This window comes from Rhea americana, unplaced genomic scaffold, assembly GCF_003343005.1.
Source record: "Rhea americana isolate MKP2758 unplaced genomic scaffold, rheAme1 scaffold_5, whole genome shotgun sequence".
In the NCBI taxonomy this organism is placed as follows: Eukaryota; Metazoa; Chordata; class Aves; order Rheiformes; family Rheidae; genus Rhea; species Rhea americana.
In genome coordinates, this window is record NW_028186645.1 from 7,009,265 (window position 1) to 7,030,122 (window position 20,858).

Here is a 20,858-nt window from a genome sequence, read left to right on the forward strand (position 1 = left end):
ATGCATTATTTTCCCACAGATGTGAATGAATGTACAGGCGAAAACCCTTGCACTCAAACCTGCGTCAACACTTACGGCTCTTTCCTCTGCCGCTGTGAACCTGGCTATGAACTGGAAGCTGATGGAGTAAACTGCAGTGGTAAGTATCTTCAGTTATTTATTGTTTTGGTAAATACTTTAMGTAACAATGTTTACGTAAGTTTTCTTTTTCCACTGTATTGTTCTGTACATACTTTTGTAAAGGTCTTCTGCATTGGGCTATGGTTAGCAGCAGGATAGTTCCAAATAATCCGATCCTTCTTCAAGTTAGAGCAGATAGCAAAATCCCAGAAAAGCATAATGGATGAAGGCTGCAAATCATTTTAAAAATAAGTAATTATTAAAAAGCTCTAAGAYAGTGGTAAAGAAAAAGTTTTCAAGTACTGAACAGGGAGCAAGTAAAACAGGGATATTTCTAAAACATTCTTCCATGATTCAAGAAACTCTCATGGGCATAAAGCACTTTTCTATATGTCTGTTGAATGCATGTATTCCTCTTGTTCTTATGCTGGCATACTTCTGCCTGAGACCTTTCCCAGTTTCCTCCATGTGGCTCTGACTACATTTCAGAAACAATACATGATTTCTTAGCATAGCTGTTGCTGATCCATTCAGCACGTAGCAGATAATTCAGTGTTTATGTCCCTATTCTTTTTCTTCTCTTGTTTTTGTTTTTATTTTTATGGCTTTATTCTAAGTGAAGGCAAATAGTTAAACCTGTTTCTGTGCTTAATGTTCCCACAGCCTGATAAAATGAGAGAACCCAGCCAATATTTCTTGGAAGAAAAACACACTGGAAAATATTTGTTTTTTAATTTACAGTAAACAGATGTAATATGCTGTTTTGAGACAGAAGACATGTGATACGCAGTATGTGTATAAATTAGTGCTTACAAAGCTATCCTTCCCTGCAAACCTCATTATTGTAAGGAAAAGGATGAAGACTTAAATCTCTGAAGGATCTTACACATTTAACATTCAGAGCTGCAACACCTAACTTAAGACTTTTGCTTTCAAATGGAGTTTCCACTTCTGAGTTAGACTCCTGGGCGTCTTACACGTTTCTGAGACCATCAGGGCCCTCAGCAAGTAGATTGAGGGCAGTGCCACATAARCATTGCCAGGAGGAAATGGTGACAAGAGGGGTAGTGCTTGAAACCCATTCTTATCTGAGAGTTAAGCCTGCAAAAAGAGACCTGCCTCTGCTCAGACTCAGAGCAGAGAAGCTTTTCTGGGGGAAGGCAAGCACACTGCTGTGGCTGTGTTGTGTGTAAATGTGCTGAGGAGCAGGTTGTGTTGGTGTTACCAGGTCATTCGGTGCGGTGAAAAATTTAGAGGGCCAAACACAGGAATGGGAGAATCAAATTCAAAACTGCTCTTCTCTGCTTAAGCTGGAGTAGAGATATGAATGCTTCTGTGCCAGCAAGTGCCTCTCATGAGCAGGTTAAATTTCTCTGGATGAGCTTACTTCACTTCCTAGGTAATCATTAGACATAGCTGAGGCTCACTGATGTGTTGGATTAGTCTGTGGCCTAGCAATTTTTTGACCTTGAAGATGGGAGATATTCTCACTCCAATTCAAGGAGAGAGGCAGAGATTTGAACTTGGCTCTCAAAAGGTGTTTCTTAATYGCAAAGCCCTTTCATGTGCATTAGATGTGCTCTGCAGTCCTACCATCTTGGCCCCTGTGGTGAGATGGTTGGCAGGAGCCCAAAAAGRTCTGGGCATAGTGAAGGTGCATCTATTCCGTATGGAGTCAGCAGCAGAAATTTAGGGCCCTCTGGATGCTGAGTGCCTTCAGCATCTGACAGCAGCATAGGTTTTATGAGTCTGATGGTGCTGGCGCCTTGGGCTGGTCACCTAGAGGAAGAGTTTGATATCTCGGTCCTTTTATGGAGTCAGCCCTCRGTGCTTGTTTTGTCAGTAAGATGTTTTTTTTTCAGAGAATTCACTGGGGCAAGCCACAACAATAACAGGACTATGCAGCTGTAGAGTTCCTTTCGTCTCTCCCTTGGTTGTGGACATGTGGTTGTGGACATAAAGCCACTTGAATATATTTGCACTTCAAATACTTTCCAGTGCATTTGTACAAAACACCAGAAGCGGMTAAATGGACTGAGCCCAATTTAAAAGAAAGGGAAATACAGTGTGAAGAGTAAAAGTGATTTGCCTGGGAGAGTCAGTATGTCAGAGCTGGGAATAAGAACTTGGGAGTTCCTGGCTAGGACTCCGGCCTTTGTTTCTTTCTTCTCCTGAAGAGGGAAATAACGAAATGATTAACAGCAGCCTCCCTCAGTCTAGCGCCTTTGCATGTGTTTTCCCCTCAGTTAGCTGCTTCCATGTGCAGCTCTGAAGTTCATCTTCTCACTTGAACACAGCTCTGCAGAATCCACTGGCTGGTCAAGTCATGACCAGCTGGGGGAAAAAAGGAAAAAAAAAAAAAAAAACCATGATTTCTGCTTTGAATCAGAGATTTGACAGACTGCTTAGCTTCCTGGGTATCTGGAAGATCACTAGGATTCCACCATTCCACTAGGTCTAACACAAGCTGGGACGAGCTTGAAGTCTTACTGGAATGCATTGGAAATAACTCGCTAAAGGCTAAGAAACATAAAACAGCCAGAGTTGGCTGCAAGAGTTCTGCTGGGACGCATGTGTCTCTGGGAAAGAGAAGTTTGCTCTCCAGAAAAAAAGAGAAAAAAAACCATTTGTCTCTCCTTACAAATTACAGTTGCAGCTTTGTTGCTAGAGTAGCTCTATCTCTGACATAAAACAGAACTGAAAACATGGCCAACTGGTGACAGGTGTTCTGAAAAGATAAATAAATAAGTTAGAGCCATACACTGTGTCCAGCAACGGCCTTGGTTTCCCTAGGAGTTAAAGGTTTAACAGAGAACTTGTTAAACAGTATTTTGCCAGGCTGCTGCAAAGCTCTGAGGAGCTGGAGGGCACCAGCCCTCCGGCCAGGGTAACGGGCTCACAGTCTGCATCTGCCTGGGGGGCTGCTCTATCGACTGTAATGCCAAAGACTCTAAGCTTTGTTTTACCGCTGCAGACATGGACGAATGCAGCTTCTCCGAGTTCCTTTGCCAGCATGAATGTGTGAATGAGCCTGGTTCTTACTACTGTATCTGTCCTTCGGGCTATATTCTGCTGGATGATAGCAGAAGCTGCCAAGGTAAGAACATTCCAGCTCTGGTTAAAACCTGGGCGAGGRGGCGGACTAGCAAATAAGTCCCATGTCTGGAAAGAGGCTTTCAAGGACTGAAATGCTTGGTCTTGGTGCTGCATAATGAAATCCTTGTAGGGGCCAGTTAGGCAATTCTGGTAAGAATGTCGTCACGTGAAGAGATCCACTKAGGCCATTTGGGGCACTGGTGTAAGAAAAACATTGCTGACTAAGAAACAGTTAAACAGTAAAACCGTCAAGATGCACTCCTCTCCGCTGCGTGTCTCTTTAGTTAGCAAATTCTCTGAGGTCAGAGAGGTTGAGCAGCAAATTTCTTTTTACTTGCGCAGCACTCAGCACATGGGAGCACTCCCATAAGCAGAAGTGCACGCAGTAAAAACTGATCTTAAAAAAGGATCCAGTTATCAGAATGTCACTTCACATGGTGCAAAGATGTTTTTTCATTTTGGGACAATTCCTTAAGATGGAAACTGTTTTTAAAGGTGGTATATTGCACAGATTTCCCTGCATTAGCCTCTCTTTTGTTTCTTGTGTTTTAGATATCAATGAATGTGAAAATAGAAACTTCACCTGCACTTTACAGCAAACGTGTTTCAATATCCAAGGAGAATATAAATGTTTAGACCCAGTCAGATGCGAGGAACCTTATATCCAGATTAATGAGAAGTGAGTAGCACCCACAGCCACAAGAGCAAATTCTATCTGTGTGAAGCATATCTAGAGTGAAACAAATAAACTGCAGTTTCGAAACACAGCCATGAAGTGTGTCTAAAGAGCTATAGGTACCTGCTGTTGCTGCATTTACCACTAGTAAGCTTTATAAAAATAATAGATTGCAATTTCTTATGAGGTCTCCAGGTGGGATGTGATATGTTATAATGTGATATGATACCCAGAWGTGTGGGAACTTAGACCACAAAAACACTTATCAGTAAGTAGAGAAAACAGCAAGATCTGTAATGTAATAACAGACATTTAGTAACATCACTAACTGACTTCATACATGCTCAAACACAGCCTGTTTGTTAATATGAGCACTTCCTATGAGTATTAACCAGCTCATGCCTGGGAAGTACTTTATAAACATTAGATGTTATAGCAGGATGCAAATAGTTGCCTGCTACTTAAAGGTTAAATATGCTGAAAAGGCTACGGGCTGATTTGCACTGTCTTGAAATTGGGTATGTCTGAATGGGGTTGATAACACCGTTACTGCCTAAACTTGGAATTATTTGACCAGTGATTCTTGCATTGAAAAAAAACCAAACCTCACATCTCTAAAATTTGCATGATTCTTTTACATTTTGTATGTGCCTTCCTGGGGCTCAAATTATTTCAACCACAGACAGAGCTCTATATATTGCAGTCCATATAATTTTGTCCATAGTGTTTGCACTGAACTAAGTTCCTTGAGATTGCTTGGCAGCCTAATGGATTTTATAGAAAAACAAGAGATGAAGAATCCAGTGCTTCGCATGATAATTTCTTCATATGTTCATGTTGTTTTCTGGACTAGGGCRGCTGAAGACTGGGCACATGTTCCATTCTGCCACTTCTGGCTTAGAGCTGGCAGGGTCTTAAGCTGAAATGTCTTAAGTTGAAATGTCTTAAGCCTGTGTATCTGAATTCCTCAGAGGCCATCTCTGGAGACCCTACAGATCAGCTTGCATCAAAACTCTTGATCTCTGAGCTTTGTTTTTGGTGGCTTTGTCTTGTGTCTAGATGTGACTGAATTTAATTTATGGTATATGTCTGGAAATGGTCAGTATAAAAGCCAAATGAATTCTTTGCATCTGTGTTCTCCATGGAAGGACCTGGGTGTTTCCAATGCCAGAAACCTTTTTATAGGGCACTCACCAGAGGAACTATCTAAAATTAGTGTCAGTAATGGAAGCTATAGAATAAATAGGCAAAAAAACATACTCTTTTGCAGTAAGTTCCCTAAATGGCTTTTATAAAGGGACATCCTGTCTCACAACTTTATTGGATTTCTTTGAAATGTGGTTTAGGAACAGGGGCTGATACAGTCTGCTTGAGTTTCCAAAAGCTTTCAACCAGATTCCTTACATAAAGCTTTTGAAGAAATTTAGCAGCTGTAAGAGATGAATAAATGAACAAAATTTTGAAAGATAAGAAACAGAGTGTAGGATTAAATTGTCAGCTTTCACAGCAGAGTTCTGCAGGAGTCTGACCTGGACCTACTCTGTCCAACATACCTGTAAGCAATGTGGGAAACAGGATAAACAGTGAGGTGGCAAAGTTTGCGAAAATGTCTGAGGACAGTAAAGAAAAGGGCAAGCAGAAAAGAATTACAGAAGGATTGTACAAGACTCAGTGACTGTGCAACGAAAATGGCAAATGAAATTCAGTGTAGATGAATGTAAAGTGAAAAAACAATCCCAACCTCACATATGAAATAAAGAGCTTGATCTCATCATTAATGACTCAGAAGTGAGATTTGAGCAGTATTATGGGGAGCTTAACCTCCCTAATGCTCAAATATTGAGTTCTGCCTATAATGCTCAATCTGCAGTGTTCAGCAGAGATCAGAAAAGCAGTATGAATGCTAGGTGTTACTAGGAATGGAATAAAAACGTAGAAATAGGGAAGGGAATAGAAAATAAATCAGAGGATATCCTTAGAGTGCTGTGCCATTGTGTATCCATGTCTTCAGGACTGGGCAGTTCCACCTGCTCCTCCCAACAGTACACCAGAGCCAGAAAAACGTTCATGAACAGCAACAAAGATGATCAAAAGCAGGGTATGTCTTTCATGTGAGGAGCGACTAAGCTAGGACACCTCAGCCATGAAAGAGGTCAAATATGAAATCCTGAGTTACATGAGACGGATGATGAGGGTTTGGCTGTTTGCTGTCCCTTCTGACAGACAAGCTGGGGGCATCAGAGGAAGTCAGCAAGGGAAGTTTTGAGACAAGCAAAGGAGTTGTTTCTGCCCATAGCCTGTTGGGGCTGTGGGACTCCCTGCTGCTGGGTGCTGGGAATACTAAGAGTTTGTGTGGGTGTAACGGGAAGCTACACAGGTTAATGGAAGAGAAGCACATTAAGGGCTAATGAATACAAAGGAGGCCTTTGCTTTTGATCTACTGGAGAAAGAATAGAGAGTTTATGAGAACTTTGTTTTGACCGAGAATGGCTTGTCATGTGTTTTCATGTAATATATAAAGGATTGTTAACCAAAGAATACAAAATATAGCACCACCAGTGTACTGCTCCAATAATTAACAATTTTGAGGACAGTATAGTTTAAATTACTTTCAGAACAAACATACACACTGAGGGGTTATTCTGCACCTGCAGAGTTGCTTTAAGGAAAGTATAGAATTTTGAGTGATCTAAGGAGACTAAAGATGCCAAAATATTTTGGCAAAACGTGGACGGGAAGAGGAGGAAGACAGAGATATAGGCAGGCCAGAGCAGTGGTATAGATAATATTAAAAATRAGCAAATTCTTTGCAAGTTTCATTAACTTTGATAGACAATAAAATTCTTTTATTCATTTATTTCTGCAGACATATTAGCATATAAAGAATTAGACATTACAGGATTTTTCTAACCACTGACAGTAATCCTCTCTATTAGTCGCTGCATGTGCCCAGCTGAAAACCCTGGCTGCAGAGATCAACCATTCACCATCCTGTACCGAGTCATGGAGATGGTGTCCGGGCGGTCTGTGCCTTCTGACATTTTTCAGATGCAAGCAACAACTCGCTACCCTGGAGCCTATTACATCTTCCAAATCAAATCAGGGAATGAGGGCAGGGAATTCTACATGCGGGTAAGTCTGATGCCTCTACAGAGAACCTAGAAAAACCTCTCGTTAGCTGAAYTTCTTTCTGACAACAGAGCTCTGCCTTTAACAAATACCGTTTAAATCTTCAAAATGACATTTTTATATGCTGACATGCAGAGCAGTCTGCTGATCTGCAGGCATTGATGGCTTTTTCAGGAAGAAAACCTACCCAAAGCAAATGTGCTCAGCTGCAGAGGGCTTGGGCTACCTCTTTTAAGGCATTAAGTTCAGCAAGATCTGTGACCCCTCTCAAAGAATGACTCATGCTTGCCATGCTCAGGTGAAACTGTTGTGTGAAGCCTTCTTTATTTAATAGACAATCAGTACTTGCCACCTAAAGGCTCAAGTTTCCTCTTTTTTTTTTTTTTTTAACTGTGCATTGGAAATTGAAAAACTTGAAAATCAAAAAGGCTGGCAAAAATCTTCACGCCGAGAATTGGCTTTTTGGATTGTTTGTTTTTGTTTGTTGCATTTTTGTCCACTGAGAAACCACATTTTATGTAAAGAGTATTATAGAAAACAAAACTTCTTTAATCAGAAGTTTCTTCAGAGACATCCCTGTTCCCCAGACATCTTCACTGCACTTCTGACAAAAGTGGTCTGGGAATGATCATTTACATCTCACAAGATCTTTCCTGTTGTCAAGTCATTACAGATCCCACTGACCCTTTCCCCCCCTCCCCCCATCTGGTTGTTCTGCCACTTCTTAAGACTTCAGTGACAAATGTCATCATCAAGCCTGGTGGGGTTTTTTGGTTTTTGTTTTTTTTTCATTTATCTCATAAAACACCCAGGGCCTTTCTTTGCTTGCACAAGTTGACTTTTTCTTTAACTGGCAACAAAATGTTCCTGAGTTTATAACCAGCAGGTGGTGCTTATTCATTGTTTTGAGAACAGTAGAGGACCTGCGGATGGGGAAGGTGCCAGTGGGGAAGGAGCAGGGTGGCCCCTTCCGGAGATGCTGTTCATGAGCTGGGCCCCACAGCCTGGCCTGCCTAGCTGCCTCCTCAAATTTCTGTCAGGCTTTGGGTAAAACAGATCCCTCTCTATGCTTCTGCTGGAAAACAAATTGCACTTCATTTTAACATCAGAACTCCTGATATTTAAATACTCATAGTTCACTGGTCTGGCCATATGTTTCTAAGCTCGGCTTCCACTTACTAGAGGTCAGATTTACTGAAGCACCTGAGACCTGGATTGATTATAGGTCCTGAGCACTTCTGAAAATCTGACCTACCATYACCTTAACCTAACATATATTTAAAAGTCTCTTCAGAGGGTAAGGTTTTGCAATGTTGCGTATGCAAATATAAGTCAAACTCTGATTCCGTTCACACAGGAAAAATACACAAGAACATCTGTTCTTTAAGCTCTGCTCACATAAACTCTCCTTAGCATCTGCTACTTCTAAGTAAGTGTTTTATACATCAAACTAATACCTCATCAGAAAAAGGTCATTATTTGTGCATATCGTAAATCTGTGTTTTCATCTTCTACTGTTCAGACAATAGCAGATTTATACATACAATGGCTTCTTTCATGTGCAGGGCTCCCAAAGGCTTTAGAAATTGTAGAAGGTGATAGTTCACGGAAAACACTGAAATGGAGCCAAAGACTGAGGTGAAGCTCTCTCCAGTGAATATAGTAGCTTCTAATAGAGCAACAGAAAACAATGTTATTTTGGCTGCTCTAGGACCAAAGATCATAGTTTTTGAGCGTCATTTTTTAATATCTTACCTACTTCCTCTTGTTTTGTGCACAGCAAACAGGACCGATCAGTGCTACTCTAGTGATGACCCGTCCTGTGAAAGGGCCCCGTACTATTCAGCTGGACTTGGAAATGATCACTGTTAACACCGTCATCAACTTCAGAGGAAGCTCGGTCATCCGGCTGAGGATATACGTATCACAGTACTCGTTCTAAACCCTGAGTTTGTGCCCTTCAAACATTGAAACAGAAAGACCTAATTCCTCCTCTGCAAAACTCTGTCAGTACATATAGCAGCTCGAAACCGAATCAGTATTACCACAGAGCCAGTGACCTAAGCCAGTCTGAGGAGGGAGGCCTCTTCGTGCACAGTCTCTACCAGGATGCAGACAGCCGAAGATGTATCATCAGCAGATCCCATATGATTCTCTATATGGTTATATATTTTAAGAACTCTTTTTTTTCCATTGTAAACATTTCTAGAGTATGAGTCTATGTTTGAAAGACTGTGAACCTTTGTAGCTCCAAGGCTGCTTAGCAAAAAGCACCAAAGAAACTGAGAAAGAAGCTGGCTTTTGCAATCTTGCTTTATTCATTTTAAAAGGAAAGCAGACAAACAAGCAGAAACCAAAACAAAAAACCACCTCTCGAAAGAAAGGATTTCAGAAGTGCTAACTTACATTCCCAATTATCTCTGGAATTATCAGTCMGGCACTTTGGCTCAAATTGCCCTGCATTTGTCTTAGTTTCATCTGTTTCTCTTTCATTCTATTTTATAGTTAAAATTCATTGTAAATTCATTCCAAAATACATGTTGTACTATGTAATCTTCTACTTTCTAACGAAGTGTCACATGTTTGGGTTCCTTACTGTATTAAATCTTTCTATATAATAGAGATCATAGAAATCTATCACTGGATGGTATATTTTACAATGTTTAGGATGTCATGCTTATTTACACCCAGGCTCTTTGACATATGCCTCCACTGCCAGAATAGTGTCCAGGGGCTTTAGAGCTGAAGAGAATCAGATCTCTGTTTTCCCCTGTTTTTCCGACTGTAATAGTTACAAACAGGTTATGATGGTTGTAAGGTAGTACTAACTCAGTAATTCTGGCTGCAACTAACTACTAATCTCCCGTTAAAATACCATTCAGATCAGACCAGTCCATATTCCTTCAAAGAAAGAAAGAAAGACRGAAAGAAAGATTTATTCCATTTACATATAGTGTCTCTCATACATTCCTAACATTGGAGAAAAAAGGCTGAAAGGGACTTGGAATAGTCATATAGTACGTGCCTTTGCCACAAAGCAGAATCAACCAGTACCCAGACCTCAAAGGATGGAGATCCAGAGTTTCCACAGGCAATGTCTTCTCAGGTATAACTGCTCTAACCAGTAGAAAGTTTTTCCTAAAGTCTAATGTGAATGTCCCCTGTTGTAATTTAAAATCTGTTGCTTTTTAGCCTACTCCTAGCAGAAATAGAGAACAGTTTATTATATTCCCCCTTGCAACAGTCTTTCACATGTCTGAAGACTGTTGTCATGTCTCCTCTCAGACTGTTCCTTTCTAGTCTAAACAAACCCAATTCTTTTGGTCTTTCCTCATACATCACATTTTCTAGACCTTTAATCATTTTTTGGTTTTTTTGCTCTCATCTGGATTCTATCCAGTTGGTTCACATCTTTCTTGAAGTGCAGTGCCCAAAACTGGGAAAAGTATTCCAGCTGAGGCCTCATAGTGCTAAGCTAAATATATATGTGTGTGTGTGTGTGTGTGTGTTTGAAAAAAAAAAATACACACAAATAATTGTGTAGTTTGGAGGTATATTCCTCACCTTGTTGAAGGCACTGGCAGTTTGATCTTTGATTTTAGTAGGGTCAACATTTCATATACCTTGCTTTTAAATGTCCTGGATGTTGGCTCTTTTGCTATTCCTTCCCACTTTTTTCTTTATTGGCTTGTTTGCTCTACACCGGGGCTAGGACTAGAAAGATTCACCTTTGCTGGCCTTTTGGGGGACTAGTAGAACTTAACGTTGCATGGGAAAGAGAACTTACAAAGATTATAATGCAAAGAGGCAGGAAAGGAGGTCTTCATTAAAGTAGGAGTTTTAAATCAAAGATTATAGATGCAAAATACTCTCACAAAACAGACTGCATGACATGATCAGAAAATTKACTCTCTTGCTCCTAATAAGCTTTGTGAGTTAGTCTGGAGTTGTTTTCTCCCAGCTTTACTAGCAACACTGCTCTTTTTACTTGTGCTCAGCCTGAAGGAAGCCCTGATACTTTAGCCCACAGCAACAAAATGCTCTCTACTGATTCAAGCGTGCTTTAGCAGTTTCCATTTCTTAATTGCTCACAGGTTTCTGCCTAGTGCTGCAAAGTGCTGGGGTTCAGAGCTCTGTRGGCAGGCTGCCCTCTGCCCCCTGCACAAACCTGGTTTGCCCCTGACTCCAGGCTTCAGCGGGCCAAGCAGCGTGCTGGAAGCCAGCGGGTTTGTGAGCAGCTCACTTGGAGGGCACAAAAGTAGAGGAGATGTGCAGAAAAATACCAGAAACCAGAACGTGTTTCATGAGTGGGTCACAAATGCCGCAATCTTGGAGGGGAAAATAGAGATGACCAGAAAGGAGGAATGATTGTTGAAGCAGTGATGCCAAAACTGCTCACGGGTACCAAATGATGGCAGGGGGACAAGGGAAACGAGGAGGCTCCGGTGGAGGAGAAAGAAAAGCGGGAGGCAGAGTCTTTCTTTAAAGGCATTAAATGCTTTACGAAGCTAAAAGTTTTCCCAGTGGCTGGAAGTCCTTCTTCCCCCCCTCCCTTTTGTGCCCCTCTGCTATCACTTCTTCATGCCTGGTTGAGGGGTCCACTCTCTTGCTCCCATCACATCACCTCCTGGAGAGGAAGAGCACTCTGTCAGACATCAGGCAGTTTCTCAGTTCGGGGCTGTTCTCCCATGGCCCCCACATATCAAGCTGATTTAGCCCTAATTTAGAAACATCAAAAACCAGAGGAATTCTGTAACAAAACACTTTGTTAAAAGAGCAAAGCTTGAATGCTTAGTTTTAGTATGGTCCAGTGAATACTCATAAAACAATATTACACTTTCTATATAAACATTCTGCGCCCGAAAAAAAAAGTGAAAAGTCTGGAAACAAAGGAATTCAGCCACTTCCCGACCGACATAACATCTTTCATCACTCACTATCACTCCAGCCAACTTTAACTTTGCCAAAATATATGCCARTCTCAAAATAATAAATTACCACCAGTTTATAATATCTAAACTCTCCATTTCCTATTCAGGGATGTGTTTCCAATAGAACGTAGCAGGCTCATATATTACAGCAATTCTCACCAAATAAAAGAAAGGATTATGCATGACAGGTCTTTACATGATAAAATTTAAAAATGCAAACTTGTTACTCCTATATATATGTTCATGCTCTCCTTTGAGGCCAGCTCTCTCTAAGAGCGGGCAGATTTCCCACTCCAGACTGGTCAGAAAATGATTCCTTCTTCTAACCTATGATTTTCTAACAGGAGGAATTTTACCATATGGACAATATTCTGGCCAAAACAAGATGAGGGCGCTGACCTGGCTTCTCTCTGGCTCTGCTGCAGGGCTGCCCTGACACGTTCCCGTTTCCTGGCAGAGCCGGGGAGGGCCAGCTCTCCTCCTCCCCTGCCTGCCAGCTGTCACCTCTATTTAAACAAAGTTCCTCAGGAAAGAGACTGCCTCTCACTACGTGGTTGTACAGCACCTGTTGCCAGTGCAATAACTGGAATAAATATAAATAAAGGCAGAAACGACAATAATCTTTGATACAGATCACAGTGATTGGGAAGGAGAAGCTACTCTGACAAATGAGCCACATGATTCATGCTATTCCGGTTAGGGGGCAGAGGGAGAAGAATGGCAATAGATGAACCATCCAGTACTGTAGGGTTGAATGGATCCTTTCCTGGATTATTTGACTTTGAAATATTTTTAGCGGATCAAGTTTTTTAAATACAGACAACATAATGTTACTTCCCTGAGAGTTTGCTGGACTCCACAGAGTCACTTTTCAACCCGTACTTCTCCGAAAACAGTAACTTTGTTGGAATAACTAAACTTCTCTGAGTGTCTGGTAACCACCCCCATCGCCAAAAATGCAGCATCCAGTGCTCTTTGGTATTTAATGCAGAGCTGTTTCCTTTTCAGATAGGAAGACTATCCTTATATTTATCTTCTCTTGGCTCAATCTTTACAAAATTTAGTCTTCCACTCTTATATCCTCATCACAGACTGTGTCTGACACAGTATTAGCATCAGTACAACTTACTCATTTTTCTGTGACTAGAACAACCAGAGCAACAGCATCAATAWATTTTGTGGTTCTTCATGTTCTCAAGTGCAACATATTCACAAAACATGTTACTGAATCTTTTCTGTAGAAAAAGAAAAAAGAAGTTGTTTAATCCTGACAGGCACCATTGTATGAGGGCAAATAAATCTTCATCCTTGATGAACTAACCCTCAGCTGATGTTAATTATCATTACTCCACTGCTCTTTAATGGAAAGACAGAAACCATATTGAGGATCCCCTTTACAGGTGGYTGTATGGAAGGGGAATTTTCAGAGGCTAAAACTAGTTGTGATCATATCGTTCTGCGTTTGGAGCAAATTGTGTTTCCTCATCTGACACAAGTGCATAAATGTAATTTAAATCCTTCACATTTTGCTGGTTTAATTTTTGAATGAGTTTGGATTGGTTCAGCACAAAAGCTGGTGCCACACAGTTTGTGGACTGCTTGAAGGTTGAGGCTGATGGTCATAACTGAACTTCCTAGCATGCTGTAGAAAGCTTGCCCAGAAAAGGAACCTGTACTGAAGGTCATTGGGGAGTGCAGCGGTCCAGAGATAGTTGCACTTGGATGTCTCTGATCCAGCAGCTTGTCTCTTTCCTTACCTGCTTTCTCTGCAGGGTGCACCTGATGTAAGTACACAAGTCACAGGGAGAAGTCACACCTATTTTGGTTTTCATTAGTTCAAACTTCTGCACATGAGATCCATCATTCCTTCAGCCAAATCGATCCCCTGTGTAACTTTAGTATCAGTGAGATCACATGAGGGAGAGTTTGGCTAGCAGGCAGATAAGAGAATACTGATGCAGTAACACTGATGTAAGAGTTGGGGAACCYAGCTGAGTTTCAAGGGGATCTTCAGAAAACCTTTCATCTTACCTACCAAATACGCCCCATCCCTATCTTCCCCTCTTTCTCTAATGGTAACATTAAATTATGTCCCTTAGAGGCTTTCAAATCCCTCCAGAAGGGAGGGAGAAGTCACTCAGTCTCCCTTTTGAGTCATCCTGGACAAATGATCTCATTAAGGTCATGCACAGCAAATACATAATGACTGAGCTCTACTTCTTCATTAGAGTTATTTAACATTTTTCATCTGCTTTTGTAGATCAGTTGTAGGTTATGTGTCTTTTCTAGACTCCAACTGACCTCTGTTGCTTCTTCCTTAGCCAAGGCAGACCCTTAACCTTCCTGCAGAGTTCCTCTGTACCTACTGGTGGTACRACAGGCTCTTCTCCTGTTTCCCTGGACACGCATGGGACAGCATGCTGCTGCYGCAGCTGCTGCTTCTGTATCCCCCTCCCTCTGTAACCTTTCAGCAAAGTATTAGGCCTGAATCACTGCATGGGTCACCCAGCCTGCTGGCAGAGCCTGATTTCATTAAGAGGATCTAAAAAAAAAAAATAAAAAAGAAAGAAAAAAACTCCACCACCCCCTAGTTTTGAAGGTAACAAATGCTGTTTTGATGAATATTGATGCGATGAATCACTTTTCTCCTGAAACTGTGTGTATACCAAGCTGGCTTAGTAGCCACCAGGCTTTTTAGGAAGCCTGATAAAGTTGTGCTTATGCAATACATCCTTAGACTCCTCGCACTTTGGATGGGGTTTTTCCACTTTGCAAACACAGATATTGACCCCATCAGACAGTGCAAAGTGACCACTGCTATGCTGAAGTYGGTGAGATTGTTAATCACTTTACATCAGTTCTGGATTAAGCCCAACTTCTTTTTCCTTTTTCTTTCTTTAAGTCTTCAGTTCCCATGTCAGTGATAGAAATGTAAGTAGACACATATTATTTTTGCCGTAGAGTTGAAAGACTGTTTCTAGTAATAAACAGTAATACAATTGCAGCATCTCTAGCTCTGTGGAAAATATCTTGGGGTACTTCAGTGTTTTCTGAGATGTCCTTTGTCACTTTGACTTTCTCAGATATTTCAGACTATTCATTGATGTGTTTCCATGAATTATTCCTTGCCCCTGTTCTTCAAAGACCAACACAGACACTGGACTCCACACATTTTAAAAAGCTTAGAGTCATAACTCATGCACTGTTCATAGAAATTATTCTTTTGAGTTGTCAGTATAATACATAAGGAGTCATGTCAACTTCCTCAGGACTCCGCAGTGTTCAAAGTAATGGATGTACATATGTCTGCAGACCTCATCAGCAACTTTCTGCAAATGTTCTGTATTTAATATGTGAAAGCATAGCTACAAAGGTTATTTTGACAAAAATCCTCAAAACAGATGGTGGTATGTGTGTCCTGGCTGGTTATACGTAATGCAAACACAATTCAAATGCCCAGCTCTAGTGTTCTCCAGTATTCATATGAAATTGCTGTTTTTAAGAAACACTCCAGCCAGTACACTCATTTTGTAGTGTGAAATGCAAACAAAGAGGCAGAACACCTGCCAAGATTACACAGATTTGTTATTCAAATCAATATACCCCCAAAACTCTAACTTTACTTCATCATTTTAAAATGTTCCTTTGGACTTTGACATCTGATATCATTCAGGTGGAGAAGAGGGGCAGAAAAACTGGCCACTTCCAAAATATTGGTAGCTGCTCTGCAGAAATCCCTGGGCTCCTACTGCTATTAGAAAGACCCATCAGCCCAAGCCTGCACCCTTGCTTTTTAAGGAACCTCATGGAGACAAGTCCTCAGCTGGAGGAGAGAGATCTTCACTGACTTCTTAATGATGCCAAATGGAGATTTTCCTCGTAACATGTATAATATTTCTTGATGTGATTATGCATATATAGAAAATTTTACATGGCTGGGCCAAGCTGTTGCCTACCATATGCCTATTATCTGCAGCAAGTGCTAGTGTACCCTTCTGCCTTCCASCAGGGCTGGGCTTATTCGGAGTTGTGCACTCTGATTCGGTGTGTCTTRCCACACCGGGGCAGCACTCACTTCACAACAGGGAAAAATCAGACCCGTACATTGAAGGAGTGAATTATTGAGGGATAAAATCACAGCTGAACCAGAATGTTAATAAAAGAGAGCTTGGTATTTAATTAATCTTCAATGTTTTCCTTATGATGTCGTTGCTATCGCCAAAAATAATCAACCAAAAACACAAACTATTAAAAAGGAGATTATCTCCTTAGAAAGATAAATGTCCATGCAGCCTATAAATAGCTCTGGAAAGAAGCCATCCCATGCAGTGTGTGGAATGGGAAGATTAACTCCTTGACATCCAGACATTCTTGTATCCCACCGGTACGATTAACTGCAGCTGATCTGTACCAGAGTACAGATGAACTGGCTGGCTGATGGGTGGGCCAAGGAGCAGACAGGCATGGCCAGAGGGAAGGACAAACAAAGATACTACAGAACTACTAGGGAACGTTCTCAGTGTACAGGATCTCTGAGACAAGCTTCCTCTTGCTGTAGGATGCATTTTAGCTTTGCTTTGGCCTTCAAAAGATAGAAAAGTGTTWGTATTCATTTCAATTAGAAAAGCAGGGGACAGTATTTATGCATTTGAATTCAGCATGAGTTTCCCCAAAAAATTGTGCTTATCCTACTGCCCTGGACAACCCCTCACCCAAGCAGATGAGTTAGATACTGGAAGACCAAGTGTTCAGTATTATATAAGGTATAGCACTTTCTCTTACCCCACCTTACCACCAATTTCTCATGTAAGCAGTCAAGATGTAGGGGCAAGGATTCACTTGACAGATGCTCCACAGACTCTCCTGCTTCTGTTTAAAAAATCATTTCCCTAATCCGTACTTGCAGGCTGTCTGGTCTGCTAAACATGCTATATTTGGTCATCTTAGTTCTTATCAGAAGAGAGATACTGTAATTTAAAATGGATGTTTTCAATGTTCATTGGCCTGCCTCTTTAACYTACAACCATTACTTCATTTATAGCAGAAAATAAGTTTTTAATTCTTGTGTCATTTTGTAATTATGAACAAGTTACATAGAACATGCCAGTAGGGATTATTGTAAAGCTTTTTTAAAATAAAAATATATATTGCCAACAAAAATTGTAATTGAATTGCAGTCTGTTTTGACCATTGCCTTGTTTAGTAGTGATCATAGCATCACTGAAAGCATTTATRCCAAAATCACATAACCCCCTTCCAAAGCAAGTTTAATGACTATCAGTAATATCGTTATATTTATTGGTCTTAAATGCTAGTGACTTATACAGTAGTGCAGTAAACTTCAATGCAAAATTAAAATTAATTCTTAGGAGACTGGAAGATGTTAGTTTTCTTTCATAATTTTAACATTCTTGTAAATTTTTCCATAGTCAGGGAGCGTATGCGTATGTTTTACCATCTTTTTCCGCTGGGTTTGTTCATGACAAGGCTCAATTTCAGTTAGCTTTTGTGCAAATCTATTCCATGTGTACAGGGAGCTTGATGTATCTGAGGCCTTCCTTTCTCTCCTGAGCTCCAGTGAAGGCTTCAGTCGGTGCGGACAGCTTCCTTCTAGTTCCCAAAGCACTGACCATGCTTCTCCCAGTGCATGTGGAAGATGAGCGACRGTGTGCTACAGCCTTGGAGGTGGATCCCAGGAGACCTCTCCTCCTGCCTGATGTGATGCCAGTCTGCCAGGTCCTCCCTCCCCTTCTCAGGGCCTTGATTCTTGGAGGCACAGCCTGGACCTGCGAAKGTAAGGATTTGTGCAGCGAACATGTGGCTATGGGCAGAATTTGGCTTAGCTCTGTAGAATAAGCTAGTTTTCATAACAAGTAGTSTTAATATGATCTAATTTAGATTGAACTGGTTTCTTGATCCATAAATCATTAACTAGGAGCTAGTTCTCACTCCCACCTGTACAACAAAGCTTGTGATTTTAATGCAAGAATGGTTTTTCCACCCCCACGATACTCAATGACCTGTGCCTAATAGGGTTTTCATATTTGTGGGTTCGTTTTGCTTTTTGCAGGTGGAATGTTCTTATTTCAGCAAATTGCAAAGGCAGCTGAGTTTGCATCTGGTTCACATGGTGGGAAGTGAATGAACTTATGTCCCACTGTTGCTTTTTCTCATTCTCACCACTGAAAGAACTCACTGCAGAGGTGTGGTAGGTAACATGCTATTCACTGGCCTTGTTAAGATTTACAAGCCACTCAGAAAGCTGATAAAGATCTTTATAGCTGTTTTGAACTGAAATGAACTGCTGCTGCTCATTTACAGTATCACAAGGACACTTCAATTCCCTCCACTGCATTGCGAACACATTAATTCTGAATCACACGCTCAATAAAAATTACCCTAAAATGAGATAGGCACACATGCAAGGCAAAAGAGGAGAGGCTGAGGGCAAGAACACTGAGCTGAAAATTTTCAGGAGAAGCCAACAAGCCTCTACAACTGCTCAAAGAAAATGTGAAAGTAAGTCTGTGATCCACAACCAAAAAATTCTGGTTCTTCAGTCCTCAGTRGTGTGTCTTGGTAGGAGTGACTTGAACAGTGATGCTGGGAACTGATTGGCCTTCCATCACTGTGATGGAAAATGGACATTTTAAGAAACAAGACTTACTCATACTCATATTTAGAGCCACAGAATCACAGAATGGTTGAGGTTGGAAGGGACCTCTGGAGATCATCTAGTCCAACCACYCTGCTCAAGCAGGGCCACCTARAGCACGTTAGACAGGATTGCATCCAGGCAGGCCTTGAATATCTCTAGAGAAGGAGACTCCACAGCCTCTCTGGGCAACCTGTGCCRGTGCTCCRTCACTCTCATAGTAAAGAAGTTTTTCCTTATATTCAGGCCAGAACTTCCTGYGTTTCAGTTTGTGCCTGTTGCCCCTTGTCCTGTTGCTGTGCACCACTGACAAGAGTTCAGCCCCATCCCCTTGACACCCTCCCTTCAGGTACTTACGCWCATTGATAAGATCCCCTCTCAGTCTTCTCCAGGCTAAATAGGCCCAGCTCTCGCAGCTGTTCCTCCTAAGAGAGATGCTCCAGTCCTCTAATCGTCTTCGTAGCTCTACGCTGTTGGCACACAGCTCTAGCGGTCTAATTTGAGGTTTCCAGACTTGAGCCACTGCATGCTTCTTTCTCTAGCTGTTTACAATGGGCTTTTAAAGTTGGTTTTATTATATACACTGTTGTGTTTGTCTTAGGTAGGTTTGCATGTAGCACTGAATAGGGTCACTCTTTCCTCTTTTTTAGCTCTTTTCATAATGCAAGAATAATCCACCCCTACACTAGGGATGTCCAGGGATATTTGTATTCAGCAAAAGCTGATGCAAATGAGCGTTCTGTAGATAAGGCAATGGTATCTTCGGAGAAGACTTGCAAGTGCGGAGAGGAGAAGGAGGTTGTACTTGCTCTTCTATCACTGCTGTCACAGCTGGTAGAGAACACTGTGCTGCTGGACAGATGGAGCTTGGCTGAGCTGTAAAACTGATATCCTGCAGGGATTTAAACTTCTGCTGCACTAAAGAGTGATATAATAATCATATTTCCTTGAGCAGTCCTAGGAGGAAACTATGTTCTATGTCCCAGAACTCCTGACTCCTTCTCCCCACCCTGTTTTTGGTGGCAGTGGTTGCTCCTCGCAGGTGGGCCTGCAGGTGCTGCTAAATGCTGTTAAACTGTCCTCTGTCAGCCTGCACAGAGCCACACCACAGACAGATAAAGCAAGTCCTATGCGGTCACCCCAGTGAGCCAGATGGCAGCTCGCAGCTTCATACAGGTGCATGTTTTCTCACACAGGTAACCGATTAGGAGGGCACATGTGAACCACAGTTCACTCACATAGTCGCAACAATTCATAGTCTGTACCGCTGTTTGTGAGGATTGTCTCAAATGAAAGCTAATATGCAAATGCAAAATGATGATCTCTACCAACATTTTTGCATCTACATTTTTCTCTTTCTGGCCTGTGTTATTTCTCCTTTCCAGGCCTCTTGCMCAGTTCAGTCAATGTACCATTAAAGAATGATCACCAAGGCCCTCTAAAACCCAGTATTGACACACAGCTTCCATCTGCCTGCTAATGAAGAGCTGTAGGGTCACCATATCAGTTTAACTGARAGCACTTAGGGAGCAACCAGTGCGTTGCCTGAGAAATGTTCTGTTCATTTTACTAAGATCATGAAGAACTAGTTCAATAAATCCCTGCTTGCTTGAATGAGTGCACCTTTCATCTCCCACCACGTTTTTCATCATGTCGCTTGGACACAAATGCACTTTTTAATGTGAAGTTAATTCCTGAGCTACAGGGAAATGATTAACCCTTCACCCTTGAATTCTCTGCTACCATATGATCTAGTTTTTACGGAGTTAAGAGTTAAAGGAATAGTGACAGCTGAAAATACTTTATGTGAGTGGATATTTGTTCACCATGGAAGGCCAGCCTTAATCATAAATGTAAATGCTTTTTGGCTTGGGGATCACAGGTAAATAACATGGCATAGCTACTGTGTCTTGCAAATAAATATTTGCACTTAAATTTATTATTACTGACTCTGAATTCCTGAAAATATCTTCTCAAGACAATATGATCAAGAATAAAGGTTCTGTAGTTTGCAGCTATTAAACTTTCTTTTAGAACACCGGTCTGCGACACCTGTGCCATGCAGCTCAGGTGTGAGATCAAGTTGTCCCAGGAAGGTAATCCATTCTGTTCAGTGATGTGATCTCTGAAGAACTGCATGTTCTCATCTCATTGAACATTTATGCAATAAGTGAACATGAACTAAAGATGCAGAATCCAGTGCTTCCAGACAAGAAGGTATCCTTATSCCTGCTCTAAAATCTCTAACGAT

General features: G+C 41.3%; 1 protein-coding gene across 1 annotated transcript in view; it reads left to right on the plus strand.

The window, feature by feature from the left end:
• The window catches only part of FBLN5 (fibulin 5), a 54,817-nt gene extending 41,343 nt beyond the window's left edge, over positions 1-13,474 (plus strand). Inside the window, exons 7-11 of the mRNA XM_085317541.1 lie at positions 20-139; positions 3,095-3,217; positions 3,769-3,895; positions 6,829-7,024; positions 8,802-13,474. Coding sequence (XP_085173667.1) covers positions 20-139; positions 3,095-3,217; positions 3,769-3,895; positions 6,829-7,024; positions 8,802-8,963 — 728 coding nt within the window. The 3' untranslated portion in view covers positions 8,964-13,474. The remainder of the gene's footprint in view (positions 1-19; positions 140-3,094; positions 3,218-3,768; positions 3,896-6,828; positions 7,025-8,801) is intronic.
• The last annotated feature ends 7,384 nt before the right edge of the window (positions 13,475-20,858 follow it).